The 17,190-nt window shown below is 43.7% G+C and overlaps 1 protein-coding gene across 1 annotated transcript in view; it reads left to right on the forward strand.

The window, feature by feature from the left end:
* The window catches only part of PTPRN2 (protein tyrosine phosphatase receptor type N2), a 938,219-nt gene that overhangs the window by 389,896 nt on the left and 531,133 nt on the right, over positions 1 to 17,190 (forward strand). Inside the window, exon 10 of the mRNA XM_075922745.1 lies at positions 1,423 to 1,509. Within this exon, the coding sequence (XP_075778860.1) occupies positions 1,423 to 1,509 (87 nt within the window). The remainder of the gene's footprint in view (positions 1 to 1,422; positions 1,510 to 17,190) is intronic.

A 17,190-nucleotide genomic window follows, 5' to 3' on the forward strand; every position in this document is an offset into this window, starting at 1 on the left:
AATATCCCTTAAGGTCCCTCTTCCAAGGCACTCCCGCGGGGGGGGGGGGGAGGGTATGGGAACCCGGGCCCGCCCACTCACACGGGTCCCAACCCAGGGCCCTAAGGACCAATATGGGGCTTCTGCAAAACTCACCAGTCCTCAGGCAATATGCAGGAAGCCCTGCCCTGGATTACTTCCTACCCCCACAAGTCTGGTTCATGGTCCCCGGTGCATTCTCTCGTCTCCTACATTCCTTCCTACCTTTTCCCCACCCTTGGCATACTGCCTCCTCCTTTTGAATTCCCCGCCGGGACACTTCCATCCCTCCCCCCTCCCCTTGGTGTCATGCTGCTCTCCCATCACCCGTTAGCCCCACCCCTTGCTTCCGCCACGTCTCTGTGCCCCCTCCCCCACCTCACAGGGGCCAGGTGCCCTCCCATTTCTCTGCTGATGTTGCGACTCAGCTGAACTGTGGCGTGGGAACAAGCGGCACAGCCAAGGGGGTTTGCAGCCAACTTCCTGGACAACATGGGGATCGGAGCGGCCCAGGTGCGGGGTGAGCTCGCACCACTGGAGTGGGACGGAGTCGTCCCATCACAACATCACAGACAGAAAATATAATGTTCACAACATATCTTTAGAGTTATAAAAGCCTAAATTACTCTCAACTAATAACCTGAAACTTTTTATAAATGGAAATTTTGCATGTAGCTAAATGCTTTCTTAAATGATAACACTGCACATGTGCTATGCTTGATTGCATCTTGTTTTCTAAATTAAAAAAATGTAAATGTGGCACTGAGAAAGTTTAAAAAGATTGAAGGCAGATTATGTCAGCAGCACAAAGACACCAATGTGACTTCTATCTACCTAATCAACCTCCCCTGCTCTATGTGTGTATATCTCCATTGTTTACCTTCAAATCCATAATATCTTTGTATCCTTTCTCTGGGCAGGATTCATTTAAAAAAACTAATGAATTTAAAAATATGCTTTTCCCTTGTCCATTTGATAGAGAGTCCCACAATTTGACTTTCATTGTTTCCATCCTTGTCTCGCCACTATTTTCTGCTCTCTTTCTCTCTCTCGCTCGCTCTCTCTCTCTCTCTCTTTTTTTTTTTTTTTTTACTTTATTACATTTTTTATTGAGGCTTGAGATGAACCGGTCACTGCATGATGGGCCCATTACACTTCCTAACAATTCCATTTACACCTTATTGTTTGTCTTATTGCTGGAAAATTCAGGTGATTCATCATGCCTGAAGAAGCACCTGATCCCAATTCCCTTGATATCACGATTGCTATGTGACAGGAATACAGTAAACAATGATTTTCAGACTCTGACAGGCCGAGGTGATAACTCTTTCGGGACTTTTAGCATCTCAAGTATTGATGAGTTCCATTTTCATAATGCTGTGTTTTCTTGCTTCCTTTCAACAGCCCACTGAATGCGGAAAAGGGTGTGGAGTTAATAAAGGATGTGGCAGGTCTCCTGAAGCTGCAGATGAGTGCTTTTGATGATGTCAAGTAGGTATAGGGTGCTTATTCCTTCTATTTTATATGGTTTTTCATGGCTATACTTCAATATGTATTTTCTCAAGGAAATAGCTACATTTTTACCATTAAATTCATCACATGGGGCAAGAGAGGACAGATTATCCTGACATTCTTTGCCAAGTTTTGTTTACAGTTAACAAGAGCCTACTTAATAAAAATGATCTGATGCAGTTGCCAAAAGATCCTCAAATTACGACTAGTATAAGGAAAAAGGAAAAATATAGAATTTATAATCCTTGAATGTGCTGTATAAAAAATAACTAACCCTCACTGTACCTATGTAAGATAAGTATTATATGGGGGTATTCTATTCAGTTTCATAGAAGGAGAGGTAGTGTCTAAGGTAGAGTAGGACTCAGGAGGTTCTAGCTTTGAGTCTTGTGCTTATAACAGTAGATTATGTGTCCTTCAAACTGTAGCTCACTCATTTAACTAGCCATAGGGGTCCAGACTAGTTTAAACGTTGTTTTATTTTTGTTAGTTTCATCTGACAGATACTATGCATGTTCAACCTGTAAATTGGACACGTTGGGACTTGAAAGATTTGGTACAATGAAGATAATGCTTAAATTTTCTAAGGGTGGAAATGTTTGCACAAGAATTATAGCTCCTCCATGAGAGAGAGCTGAAAAATGGAATTCAGCAGAATTTAAGAGAAAGCTTATCGAGCCTAGAGATTAGATCATGGGAAGGCTTTAACAGCTTTCAGAGAAATTCTAAGAAGGGAGATAATATATGGCTATTTTCCCCACAGTCTCGGTTACTCTTTTGCCAGGTACTGTTGGCAGCAAAAATGGCTAGGTTCAATTTTTCAAGAAGTTTCCTAAGGACTTAAATATCACTAGCTTCAACCCCTCTACAGAAATCTGGAAACTTTCATAACCACTATGACTACTCCTTATGGGCAGATCTTCCCCACTTGTAACCACTGAGTCCAAAGGCTGTAAAAAAGGAGAACTTTGGGGATGGACAGGGGGAGAAAGACAACAGAATTAATTTGGGAAAAACACTAAGTAACACATTAACAAATCTGATGTCAGATTCCCACCTCCCAGGATGTCTTAAAAGTAGCATCCACCTTGGCCCTTCTTTGACCAGTAAGGGTGACTGATGTGTTCTGGCCACTTCTTACATCCATAGTTCCCTACTCACAGTTAGTTATCCTGGAGAAATCCAAAGACTCTAGCAGGTCATTGCTAGCTGGGTAGCTCTGGGAGTTCCATTCCCTAACTCAGAAGAAGTGATTTCAGCTTTAATTGCTAGGTATGGAGGTCCATACGAGAGTCCCTGGGATAGATTGCTGCTCTATGGTTTCAGTCTAAGCTGCCTGCCTCTTCCGCTGCTCTGTGCCATCCATCACCTCGGATGTGCTGCTGCTACAACTGCTTTGTGCCGTATGTCACCTTGTAGCTGCTGCCACTGCTGCTTTGCATCATCTGTTGCCACCACACTGCCACTACTGCTTGAAGCTACCTAGACTTTGCACTGTTCAGCAGTCTTAGCTCAAGTCTCAGGGTGAGATCAGAGATGGGAAGCAACTGCAGCATCTGTCAGGAGCCTTTTCCCTCTTTTGCTCCCTTACCTCTGACCAGGCTCTTTTATTCAACTGCTCCTGACCACAATCTTTGTCAGGTGACCTCAGGCACATTCAGTGTCTTGTCCTTGTGTTTCTCAACAAGGTTCAGGCCTGCCAATGGGAAGGGGGAAGGGGCAAAGGGGGCAACTGGCCCAGGACGCAGCAATTCAAGAGGGCCCAGGACTCCTGGCTGCTGCTGCTGCTACTGCAGCAATGGCGACTGGAGACTTGGGCCATTTAAATCACCACCAGAGCCCTGAGCTGTGCACTCCCGAGTGTCCTTGAGGGCTGCCTGGGGGAGAGTCCCGGTCCCGCCCCTTCCACCCAACGCCCTGCCCCTTCTGGGAGCGCAGAGCTATACCCCCACCTTCCGCCTTGTCCTGGGGCCTGGCAAGCCTGTTGGCACCCTGACAAAATCAACTGCCTTTAATTGCTCTAGTAAGAAAAACTAAATTGCATTTTATTCAGAAGGCCCTATGTCCTCACATCATATGCAAATGAAGCCTGTCCCATTTAGTCAGTTCTCCTTGCCCTCTGACTGATGCCAGCAGAGATTTCCCTCGGCAGTGAAGCGCCTTCCTATCTGTAAATCTGAAGTTGCTGTGAGCTGTTCATCTCCCATTTTACCAATAGATGAGAATAACAAACTCCCTTCCCTCTAAATCTTCAGGCCACAGGCTTACATCTGGCTATGTACACGGGTATGGTAGATTCTCATTTGTGGTGGGACTCAGGGACTGACTGATTTTAGCCTCTTAATTGTGTCCCTGTACTGCAGTACCCTCCTCAATCTTTACTGCCATTGCCCTCACTCTGTCTGTATATGATGGCTAATTTACTGCACATTACCATATATCTCATTTAATCCCTGCAGTTGCTTTAGTACATAGCACATGCCAAGAGAATGATTCACGGATTCCAAAGCTAGAAGGGAGCTTTGCGATGATCTGGTTTGCCATCTTTTTCCACAGAATAGAACTAGAGCATCTCTTTAATAAATATTCAGTCTTGATTTAAAAATTGCCAGTGGTGGAGTATCTACAAAGTCCTTTAGTTAATCATTCCTATGGTTAATTACTCTCACTGTCAAAAATGTATGCCATCCTTCCAGACTTTAATTGGGTTAGCTTCAACTTCTGGCCACTGGATCATTTTATATCTTTCTCTGATAGATTGAAGAGCTTATTATTAAATACTTGTTCTCTATGTAGATACTCGTAGAGTATGGTAAAGTGGCTCCTTAGTCTTTTTTTTTTTTTTTTTTTTTTTTTTTTTTTTGTTAAGCTAAAGAAAACATGCCTACAATTATAAGGCAGGTTTTCAAAACATTTAATCAGTTTCATGGCTCTTCTCTGAACCATTTCCAGTTTATTAATATCTTTCTCGAATTGTGGGCACAAGAACTGGACATAGCATTGGTCACACTTTGCCAAATACAGAGATAAAATAATTTATCTATTTCTATTCAAGATTCCATCTGTAAGCAAACGCATCCCACGCTGTATGGGTGCGCCACCCCAAGGTCCCGGTCTGGGTCCTGTTGCCCACCCGAGACTAGTTATTTTCCCCAAACCAGTACACCAGCTGCCTTACAGAGGGATCAGCGTCTGTAATGCAATCATTAGTTCTCCAGCTAGTCACCTCTTTCTGCGTCCCGCTTCACGCCAGCGAGATGGGAGGTAGGGGGACCCAGGCCCGCCCACTCCTCCAGGTCCCAGCCCAGGGCCCTAAGGGAGGTGAGATCTCTCTCTCTTCTCCATACGATCGATGGGGACACTGCCCGAAATGCATCGACCCACAGGCACGATGCCGTACCCTGGGCCACTTCCTACTCACCTCCTTTGTTGCTTTCCTCCTTCCTTGCCTGATCCCTGATGCTCAGCCCGCACATCCCAGCTGCCCCATTGCCAGACCTACTCCCCCACCTTCTCCTGTGCACTGCTCTGTCCTCGCTCACCTTTCCTGCTTCTCCCCCTTTGACCAATGGTGGGTCTCTTTTGAAGACCGAACCACAACATTACCCTGGCCGTACGACGCGCACGCCGGCCCATTGTATGCTCTCCCTCTCCTTACATGAGGGAAGGGCCAGCTCACCACAGCCACTTGCCTCAGCCGCACATGCGCGGGTTTCCTGCACCAGAGCAATCACCCCGGCTCCTCCAGCACAATCTCCAGTCCCGGCATATGGAGCATGGTGGTTCTTCCACAAGTGGTGCCCGTGCCAGCCCCCTGTAACCACATCGCCATGCGGGTCTCCTCCCGTGTGGCCCCTGCTCCGGGAGAGCGGAGCCTGTTGGCTCAGTCACACCCTTGTTTAGACATTCCAGGATTGGATTGGCTCTGTATGCCACTAACTCAAATTAGCAGCTCATGTTCAGACACTTTGACCCCCAAATCTTTTTCAGGGTCACAGTTTTGCATGATAGAGTCCCCCATCCTGTAAGTATGTCCTATAACTCCCAGTCTCCAACTTGATTTTCTAGCGAAAAATATTTTTATTTTTAATTTCTTTGTTGGGAAAAATGTATTTTTTATTCCTGCCTGCCACCATATCTATCAAAAACAGAGCCCCATGCACAAGCTCACACTAGTCATGCACAAGCTCACACTAGTATCCAGTTGGGGGTAGCAGAAAACAGAAAACTGTACAGTACAGTAACAATACAACTCAGGCACCTTTATTGCACTGTGAGGGACATGAGTTTAAATGAGTAAAATGGCTTAAAGTTTTCCAAAAAAGGAAAAATGTTTCAGATAAAATGTAATCAAATATTAAGAAATTTCTTAAAAATGTTCCATGTTTCCATAACTTGAAAGCAGGAAAATTTTATTGAAAAAAATTGTTTTCAACAGCTGTTTCATGTTGCTTGTTTCAAAATTGTAAAATGTCTCTATGTATCTTTCTATCACGGTTTTCCTGAATTCCATTTTTTGCATTTAACAGATGAGTAAACATTATTGAAAATAAGTAGCTTACCAAATGTATTACCCATATAAGTAGCATAACATTGTAATTTAGCTTCAAACATTTTTACATACAAACACCTCACTAGTGGCAGTCATACTGGATTTCCTTCCTCAGAAGGTGAAAGTCCACTCATTCATTCAAGAAATAGTAAAACATTTGTTTTCATTGCTTATGAACCATTTTATCTAAAATAAGACTTTTTGAATGGAAAATGAGCTTTAACATTGCAAGAAGAGCAGCAATTACTGTCTTCTGAGGAGGAAATTCAAGCTAGATATTAGGAGTGGCATATGTTAGACCTGAGTCTGTCACACTTGTAAAGAGATGATGCCCTCGGCCAAGTTCTCTGCCGGTGTTTCCTCAAAAACGTCACTTATTTGCAAAAAGAACAGTCGCATATACCCAGCTAATCATTAGACCAAAATTAGGCTTTAGGTGACATCACTGTTTAAATCACAACTAATTTGTAATTGGCAGACCAAATACGGGTGCTTGTGAAACACAGCATTGTCATGATACATCCATAAACAGTCTCTCTTGTTTGATCCTAACACTGAGTTGACTAACTTGCACATATTCATCTATAGAGGACTAGATACAGCTATATATTCAGATTGTACCTCCAAAATCTGGCACTCAATTGAATGAAAGAGCCTGGAAGTCTAAGGGTGGGAGGACCAGCCAGGTGGGATATCCGGGTCTGGCAGCCCAATGGGGGGCAGCTTGGGACCAGGGCTGGAGTCCCTGCAGCACTCTCCAGAAGTCTGTGAGAGTGCAGGGCTGAGGTCAAAGCCCCGTGGCAGTGCAGGGCCTGAGCTCCTGAAGCAAACCCCAGGAGTGTGGGGGTTTGGCCAGGGCCAGAGCCCCCCTCGGCTTTCCCCAGCTGCATGGGGTTGGCGCTGGAGCCCCAGAGCTTCCCCCAGCTGCACAGGGCCTAGGCTGGGGCTGCATGGGGCAGGGGTTGGAGTCCCAGCCGCATGGCTGCTCCTGGCTGCACAGGAATGGAGATCCACGGCAGAAGCTAGAGTCTGTGCTGCCCAGGGAGCCAGCAGTAGCTGGGCAAGCAGCCCAGCCATTATGGGGAGGGAAGGGTGAAGCAGGGTTGCCTGCTGGGCAGCCTGCCAGCAGTGGGTGATGGGCTTGGGAGCGGGGGCAAGAGACCTCCCCTACTCTGGCAAATTCTCTCATTCAGGACTGGGACCCAACGATGCTGGACCAGCGAGGTCCAACCTGTAGTAGAATGCAGCTATTTTAGAACATAAACTCAGACTTCAGATTGGATAAAGCACTTTATTTCTATTAACCACAACAGATTTAAAATTAAATCAGTTCTGCACTTTATTTTGATAATGTCTATAACCTAGGGGGAAAAGAATGCAATCATTTCCCAAAGCTCTGGTCACTGAGGAATAGTATATAATACATTTATTTTATTAATCAAATTAGGTGTTTTGGCCTAGGTTTAATTCCCATTCAAGTGCTAGGGGATTTGGAGCTAACCAATAGATAACATTGTGACAGATGCCTTCTATACTAATCAAAGAACTTGAACTTTTCAAAGCATCTGCTTTTGTGGCACTTCTGCATGGCTGTTCTAAGAGGCGTGTTGGTTAGTGTCTGAATAACCTCACCTGGAGAGGAAAGACTTGACTTGGTGATTATTCCTAATCCACCTTTGGTATTTCCAAGTGCAATGACTTTTACTTGATCTCAGCCACTGAGGAATTGCTATTTTCAAAGAGAAATGCTCAGCCATTAAAATTATTCTCTTTTTCTCAGGAACACATTTGGCATGTCATCTTGACTTTCTTAACTTTTTTTTCCCTGATGCAGGTAGGGACAGGAGGTGTGAGGGTCATGCCTGACGGTGAGAGTGAAGAGAGTGGAGCCAGTGATGGGGTCAGAGCCAGTTAGATGCCAAGTCAAAGCTGGAGTCAGTTTCAGCAGTAGAGCATAGGAGGAGGGACCTGGACCAAGGAAGGAAAGCAGGAACTGGGAGCAGACAGGGATGAGGATGGAAAGACCAGGAACAGATGGGGAGGCAGGAACAATGAGTGAGGCAAGTAGGCAGAGATCATAGTAACAGGCAGCCAGGGATTTGTTTCTTGCTGAGACAACTTTGTGTGCCTCTTTCTGGGTTTCCAGCCAAGTGGTGGGGCTGGACATCTCCCCCAGTCAGGAGCTTTGTGAGCTAGAGCATCGCTAGCCTCTTTCTTCTCAGGTTCAGATAAGCTGCTCTATGTTGGCCATGGTTGAAGCCAGAGTGGGCAATAATTTTAGAAGGTGGGGGCACTTCACAAATTTTTGAAGTGGCCCTAGGCCACCCTGGAAGGGCGGGGCTTCCCCACACACAGACCCTGATTGGCTTCGGGCTGGGGGGAGCGCATGAAGTCTTTGCCACCTCTGAGAGAGAACTGCCAGCTGTTCTGAACAGCTGGTGGGCACCTGTGCACCTAGGGGCGGGAGAAAACTTCTTGCACTCCCCCCATCTCCAGGTCATTCAGGGCCTACGGTAGCATGCAAAGTCTCTCGCTTTCTGTCCTTGCCCTGCAAGGGGCATGCAGCGCTTAGAGAACCTCCAGCTGGCCATTCACTCTAAGTACTGCACACTCCTGGCAGGGGAGGAGAATTCACACACTCTACCGCCCCCAGGCTCCGATTGGCCTGGGGGCGGGGAAGGAGCAGATCATCCATGGGCCGAATCAACCTGCTTGGTGGGCCAGATCCGGCCCACAGAGGCTCTCTTGCCCACCCCTGGTCTAAGCAATGCCTAAGAACTTTTGAGTCTGGGTTTGAGGGCTGTCACCATCCTTGTTACCTCCCCAGGCAATCAACAAGTTTTTAAAAGGATTGAAATATGTAGCCAGGTGGGAGGATATTCAGTAAGTCTGAAACAAAGTGGAAGGGGGAGGAGAGTGAAGTGTTTGGCTAATTCAGAAGCTGACATGACCACACAGTGTGTGAATAAGGTGCGGAAATGAAATCTCTTCTCCCTCCTCAACATCCTATATGGTATAATAGAGACAGCACTATTTTCTGTGTCAGAGATCCTTAATAGAGTGAAATTTTTTTGTGTAAATGTGATCAGTCTTACTAATGAAAACTACAGGGTTAATTTCAAAGACCATCCTAAAGTCAGCATGCGTAATAAGAATTATCTCTGAGACATGCACTGCAGTACATTCTTCTAAAGGACCTATAATCCAGAATTCTCTGATTGTTTCATGTATGTTTTTCTGCAATGTAGTAATTTTGAAAGGATTTTTTCAGAGGTGACCTTACTGTTTTGTAGTTAGTTTTGCTTATAAATATTTACATCATGTGCCTATATCTTAGCTTCTCTCACTGTTCTGGAATATGGTTGAGGGAACAGTTGCCTTTGCATCCTACTCCTATTTTATTTCTTGATTAGCTGATGTGGGTGATGATCAGCTCATCTTATCTTCTCTTTTCACCAATATACCAATTTTTAACTGCTGGCCTGGGATCCTCATTATATTCTTAGCTTGACTCATAGGGTGCACAGTTCACTGTTACACTTGATTTATTTTCAAGTTACATTGACATAAACTTTGCTATCCGCTTGATACAGATGAGTGGGGATCTATTTGGGGACTATATAATGAAAAATGTTTCAACATTGTGAAAAGGATCCAACATGTTAGCTGTCACTTTCAGATACAACCTGAATTTTTATGGAAGTACTGGTTATGCTTAATATGTTTTGTTAATGGTTATGTAGCTGTCAAATAAATTCCATTATTTCTTATTACATCATTAGAGACCATTAAAAGGATATTAACATGCTGATGTAATTATGCAAGCAGACATAAAATGACTATAGTTATGATTTTAAAATATAATTATGGGTGTCCATAGACTCTGGTGATTGATTGTTCAACTGGTATAGTATGAATTAGAGTCAGGTGGGTGATAATACCAGGAGACAAGGCATAAAAAAGGGGGAGTGACCTTTCTCCTGGAATTACAGTTCTTCAGCCATCATCAGCTGAATTTATAGAAAAGGAATCTTATCAAAGAAAATCCAAATACTGTTTAAAAATGTAAAACCTACTAAGTTAGTTGATGATGTAAAGCAGGGATGAATGTGGCCTTCCAGTTCAATGGTGCATTATACTAAACTGCCAAGCGGGCACTGATCACCCACAGCAATGTCCGCGGCCCTGTGCGATCACTCTAATATTGGCCTGGGGAAGAGCAGAAGCCTCGAGGCATGGGGAGACAGATACTGAAGAGCAAGCCAGCCCTGTCAGGAGGCTCCTATCCCATGGGGTTAGGGTTGGTTTCCTTCTTAGGTTGTTGGGAGCTGATGAATGAGATCACTCTGTCACTCAGGATTGATGAAGGATGATTTCTGTGAGTGCACTGAATCAATGAGCCCATGCTAAAGCTGCCCGTGGTGTAACAGGAAGGACAGTCTGATTCTGTGACCTGAGCCATTGGATTATCAAAGACACAGACTTTCTGGTTTCTTCTGACACAAACAGCATGATTTACCTATGCCTATTTACTTGGTGCTCTTGTGTTTGAGAAATATGCCAAAGAAGCTGCTGAGGCAATGTGCTGTCATTAAACCATTGGAATTCCTCAAATGTGAAGGAGTCTATGGTTCTGATATGATAATATTCTAGACCAGGGATTGTGTAACATTTTCATGGTATCGGCCACATGTTAAAAGTGAAATTATCTGGTGGATACCACATCTTTTATTGATGACCGAACATCATTCCTGTGGCAGCTACAGAAATTGCTTGTATGGAAAAGCAACAGCAGAAAAATTTAACCATCTTTCTGCTGTATATAAAAAGTTACTCATAGTATCTTTTTCTTCTTCTTTTCTTTCCCTTTGCCATCATTTATGTCCTCTGTAAAAATTTCTTGACACCTGGTCTTTTTCCTTCGCCTGCATGTATTTCTCTATAGCGTTGTCCTTCTCTTCCTTTTGCACAGCCTTCTATGCTTCCATACTACTCTTGTTTCCCAGTGTGCCTAAAGCATATTCTGCAGGTATTTCCTCTTGTAGATGAGTTGGTACCTTTGTCTTAGTGCTCCCTGAATCTTATTCTCTTAGGCTACCAAGTGTGTGTGTTTTTAGTGTTTTCTTTTGTGACAATCACTGAGAATAAAAGTGAAACCTCCTTAAATGAGTATCTGTCCACGTTTTTATACATTGCCTAATAAAGTGATGTCTAAGAACACCAATAATAGCCAATACAGGTTGGAACTCCCTGTTTCAGCACCTTAGGACCTGACTGGTCCTGGATGAGGAATTTGCCAGACTAGGGAAGATCATTTTGGACCCCTGCCACCCTGGCCCAGCCGCTGTCCTCCCAGATGGCTCCCTACCTCCTGCTGGCTTTTCTGTTCTGCTCACTCTGCTGGGCAGCCATCACTACCATGGCTCTGGGGACCACCGGACAGCCCAACGATGGGGCTCCAGAACCCACCGGGTAGCTGCACACATTGCCCTAGAGCTCTGGGACCTGCAGGGCATCTGTGTGCACTGTCCTCATGCTCCAAGACCCATAAAGAGAGCTTCAACCTGTACTAACAAATAGTCTATAGAAGCATAATTATAGAATTCCGGGGAGGGAAAGGTGACTTTAGGACACTTTAAATACAGATATTCATAGATTTTAAAGACTGAAAAGAGCATTCTGATAATGTAATATGACCTCCTTGCATTATTCCCAGTAACTCATGGTTGACTTGTATGTATATATTCCTACCAAAAATCTATATTAAAAGAACTTTATTAAGACTTCAAAATCAAACACTCAAAAGTTAGGAGATGCTGGAATTAAGGTTGCCCTTGCCCTCCTGTGCATATCTATTATGACATAGAGTTTAACTACGTGATCACAAACTGTTTTTACAAGAGGACTTCTGCCTCATTCTGTGTCTAGAATAGATGGTGTCCAATTAAGAAGCAGCTATTCAGTATTTTGTTTGTCCTCATTGTTCAATATGTGGTGCTACACCTTATTTACCAGATTATTCAAAACCTGCTCCAAAGACAAAATTATTAATTTACTCCTGGGCTTTTCTGTGGTACTCAGCATTATAATAACTGAGTGCTTCACAAATATTAAATCAGTGATCTTCCCAAAGGCCTTGTGAGGGGCATCATAATCCCCTTGAACAGATGGGGAGCTGAGGTACAGTGAAATTAAGGTCAAAAGTATCCACTAATTTTGAGTGTCCTGTTTGAGACACCCAGGAAATTTTTGTCAGAATGCTCAGCATTATAGGGCACTTTATAGATACATGCACTGTCTAATTGATTGTAAGTGTTCAGTTCATCTCAAAATGTCCAGAGTCCCCAGTTGGGCAAAAAAATAACACAATTAGTGGCCACACCCAAAAAGTCTGGTAACGTGCCTAGTTTCACACAGGAACTCAGAAGCAGGGCCAGATTTTCATTCTCCAAAGCAGCATTCAACTCTCTTCATCATGTGACACTGCTTTCCCCTCCTGCAGTGCCCTGCCTCATTGATTGCAGAGCTGTAAATGTCAAAGAAATGAGACAAGGTGGGTGAAATAATCTTTTACTAGCAACTTCTGTTGGAGCAAGAGACGAGCTTTTGAGTGACATAAAACTCTTATTCAGTGCAATGCAACAAATGAGACAGGTGTCTACAAACAACAGCCTATTTTACTAAACAAACCCGTTTCACCCCCCGAGTTGGTCCATTCTGTGGTTTCTTGTGGAAAAATAAGATGATCATGTAAGTAAAACACTATTTCATAATAAATGTGCACAAGAGGCCACATGATGGTTGCACTAGCAACCTTCATTCTTACATTTCCTAATTTGGAGTGCTTGACTTTGCATCCTTAATAAGTAGATTTTTGTGGGTGATTTTAAAAAAGGCAACTTAAAAAAACCCATCAATTTCATTGTGTGTCTTCATATTGATACCTACAGGGTTCATCAAAAAGGTTGGATCCTTTAGATCCACCACACAGATCTGTCAGTTGAGCTAATGGATAAGCTTATAGCAATAGTAGGTTGCCATTCTCTTTGTGAACAAGCACTAGGTAGGGCTGAGACATACACTTCGCTGATGGGTTCACCAACACTTGCTTACAAACGAGGAATCGTGAGATTCAGGAGTCTTGCTTTGCAGACGCTGCAGAGATGTATGGTCAAGTGGGCAGAAACTCTTCTGCCCTAAATTCTGTGTCATCACCACCCTAGGCTCCTTGTCTACCTAGTCAGAGCCTTCACTCCTCAGAATTATGATGTAAGTCCCAGTCTCCTTGCCCAATATATTGTCCCACTCCAGGCTTTCTGAGTCCCATTCTTTCTCCCCTGCCCCACAACTCTGAGTCTCTTCCCTTTCCAACACCTTGTCTCCTTGCCCAGCTACTCTGAGTTCCACTTGTAGGCTTCTTGCCCAATCCATCTCTTCCTCCCACTGGCTCCTATACCAGTCTCCGCCTAGGTTCCTGAGTCAGTCTCAGTCTTCCTCCCTGCCCCCTTTTTGTCCCAGTTCTCTCCCAATACCCCAGTTCCTTTTCAGATTCATCTGTCCTTCCCATATGCCCCCCATGTCTCCATTCTGGTGAGCACTAGGAGCTGTGAGAGGATTGAGCATGTGGAGACAACACTTATTGTTTGGCTAAATTTTGATGTATTTTCATGGGGACAGTAAAGGCACATTCCAAATACAAAAGGCCACCCTCTGCCAAATTTCCTGCTACAGTTTTGCCTGCTACAAATCACTGGGGATGCTAAAATATTTCAAAAGTAAAGGGCCCAAGACATTTTTAATGCGGGCCAAGCAATATATTTTTCCTACCTTTGTTATTGCAAATGACTTAACTGTTTTGGCAGAAATTAAATAAATCAATCTGTTTCAGACAGCTGGCATGTCAAATTTCAGCCTAAACTTAAAGTTGGGTTACATTATAAGCAACTGAAAACAGAATGTTATAATGAAAGTGTCAGGCAATCTTAATGATAGGCAGCGCTAACAGCCCCACCTTTAATGAATGTGTATGTTGGCTGTTGTGTACTAATCATACAGATTTGGTTCATTGTTTTGTCTTGTTCTCTTTCTAACATTTGAAAAACCCAATCAGCCATTTAATCATATTCACTCATCCAGAACCTAAACACTGGAGATCACTGCTTGGTGGTTTCACTTCATCATGCTGATAGATTATGACATGTGATACATGTGGGCACTAAATGTGAACATCTCAGGAAAGTATTGGTAATTTGAGAGACAAGATGGTGTGAAGCTGGTTTATTTAAACCAGTGTGCAAATCTGAAAGGCAGTGAGTGGGACTGGTGGTACTCTGGAATAGATACTGTTCTACAATGCACAGTACTTTTGGGATATATCTAGGCAGTGGTTGGTGTGATCACTCTTCCGAGAAGCAGTCAAAGGAAGCCTTTTTCTGTGATGAGGCACACCAAGTCTCTTCTTACATATTGTTCATCTACAGTGGGTGCATCTATTTCTTTTTTCTATTTTGACAAATGTTACTGAGAGAGTCCCATGATTTATAATGTACATACTGTACTTTGAGGCATCCCAGACTTTTTTCACTTAATAAGTTTTATGTTTATCCTCTACTGGCTCTTATTTAAGAGTTTTTTTTTAAATAAAGTAGCTGATACAAAACACAACAAAATAAATGCTTATAAAAAGCTACAGGATGAAAGACTAGTTCCATAATTTGTGTTAGAAAAGAATGGAAAAATCCATAGAAATCTGTAAAAGTTACCTATATCCCCTAAATTACAAAAAACAAACAAACAAACAAAAAAAAACCACCACCCAACCCCACATGTGAAGGAGTCCATGACAGGAGTCTCCTTCTCTCCACTGTCCTTGCCTCTAGTCTAAGCCAAGATCCTGAAGCGGGGTTATATTTGATCCCTATAGTGCACAACACCTGGAAAGGGTGTGAAGGGGACCTAGGCCCACCCTCTCTCCAGGTCCCAGCCCAGGGCCCTAAGGTGGAGGGCAGTCACCTCCCCCACCTGGCTGACAGGGCTAACTGCCAAAACTCGCCAGCCCGCAGGCAGTGTTCCTTCTGCCCACCCTGGGCTACTTCCTCACCCCTTCCTCAGGTCCTCACTTGGGTCTCACCCCACCTGTCCAGTGGTCCCTCATCTGCCCCCATGCCCATTGCCTCCCCCTCTTGTACCAAACCCTCCCCTCTTCTGGGCGTCCTGACCCCTTTACGGCCTGCCCCCAGGTCGCATGCGCCAGCATCCTCCGGGGCCACCCCGCGCGCCCTTTCCCTGGTGCTCAGCAGCTTGCCCCCCTGGGCGCATGTGCCGGTGTCCTCTGGGCCCGCCCTGAGCATCCTCATCCCAGCACTCCGTAGCCTGCCCCCCAGGGCACATGCGACGGCATCCTCCGGGCCTGAGCTTACTGCACAGGTGCCATGACTGCCCCAGCACAGGTCGGCTGCCACCGCTTTCCCCGCCACCACGGGGAGAGCCGGACGGCCACTCACCCTGTCCTCCCAGGTTTTGCTCCCAGCTGTGAGGGGTTCCTTCACCCCATCACACCCACCAAAAAAAATCTGTTATATGTGGTTTAGCTTTCCTTAAGAAGGGCTGTCTAATATTGTATTTATGAACATAAATATTGTGAAATCTTCTCATGTTACATTCATTGTGCATATTATTGATAGATGGAATTTATATTTCCTTGATAATACATACATTCATTTGTACAGAATATAATAAAATAATATTTTTTTTTCATTTTCCTCTGATAACTTGCCAGACTTAGTCTCAGCACAGAGATACATTTTTTTCAGAGTTTGGGAAATATTTCTTCTATCTTTCTTTTCATGTAATAAACAGCCCAACAAACTAGAGTCCATTCTGTATAAGAATGTTAGATAGCTGTGAGTGAATAACACACAAATGATGGAACTAGTCTTGTTCAAATGTAACTTCTATGAATTTCAAGGAGTCTTAAAATCAAATCATTTGAAGACTGTTTATACTATGCTGGAACTCACCATATGCAAGCTTTTTATAAGAAGCTACATTTTGTTTTCTATTACATACTATATTATTTGACAATTCATTTAATATATAAAAAATCAGACATAAGCACAAGGAGACAATATTAGGGCTATATTTTCAATATTAACTGTTGTTTGAGTGAGAGAGAGATTCCTCAATCTTACTGTTTCATTAATCTTGAGAGTTTTATGACACCTCCCTCCCCCAAAATAATATATTTCATGTCTATTACTTGGTATGTTTATATATAGTGAAACTGCAAAGTGGTCTAGGTTATAATTTTCATTACTAGTGAATGACATAATAGGAATGTGTGAAAATAATTAGGAGAATTCTGGGCAACAAAGTAAAAAGCCATAATATTCAGGTCATGTCTACACAGCAGTTGGAGTGCGCTTCCGAGTGTAGATAGACAAATGTGCTAGCCAAACTTGAGCAAGCACTTTCATATAGAAGTGTGGCTACAGAAGCATGGATATAAACCTGCCCTCTGTACATAATTGGGTGTCTAGTGCATGCTGCTTCATATGCCACCAATGCCACTCTCCAATTTTTAGCATGCTAGCTCAAGAAGAGAGAGCCTATATCTGTCTACCAACAGGAAGCAATCTCCCAACTGCTGGGAAAATAGACCCTTACGTAAAAATGAGCTAAGTCCATAGAATCACAGAAATGAAGGGTTGGAAGAGACCTTTACAAGTCATCTAGTCCATCCCCCTTGTGCTGAGGCAGAACTGGGTAAATCTAAACCATCTCTGACAGATATTTGGTTCTTAGAAACCTCTAGTGATATTCTACTGTCTCCCTGGGAATCCTATTCCAGAATTTAATTAACCTTACAATTAGAAAGTTTTTTCTAATAGCTAACCTAACTCTCCCTGTAGAAAGTCAAGACTCACCATCATGGCATCACATGCTGGGAATTATCTTAGTCAGTTAAGTGCACTGCCTTCTGGTTTGCGTCTCACCCATCATCACTCTGCTCTCCTGTCTCTACCCTCTATAGCCAGACCCACGTCACTCTGTGGACTGCAGCATCCTCTTCAGGACATTTCCCAAAGTCTAGTCCCTCATTTCAGAAG

Source organism: Pelodiscus sinensis, chromosome 2, assembly GCF_049634645.1.
Source record: "Pelodiscus sinensis isolate JC-2024 chromosome 2, ASM4963464v1, whole genome shotgun sequence".
NCBI classification, from domain to species: Eukaryota; Metazoa; Chordata; order Testudines; family Trionychidae; genus Pelodiscus; species Pelodiscus sinensis.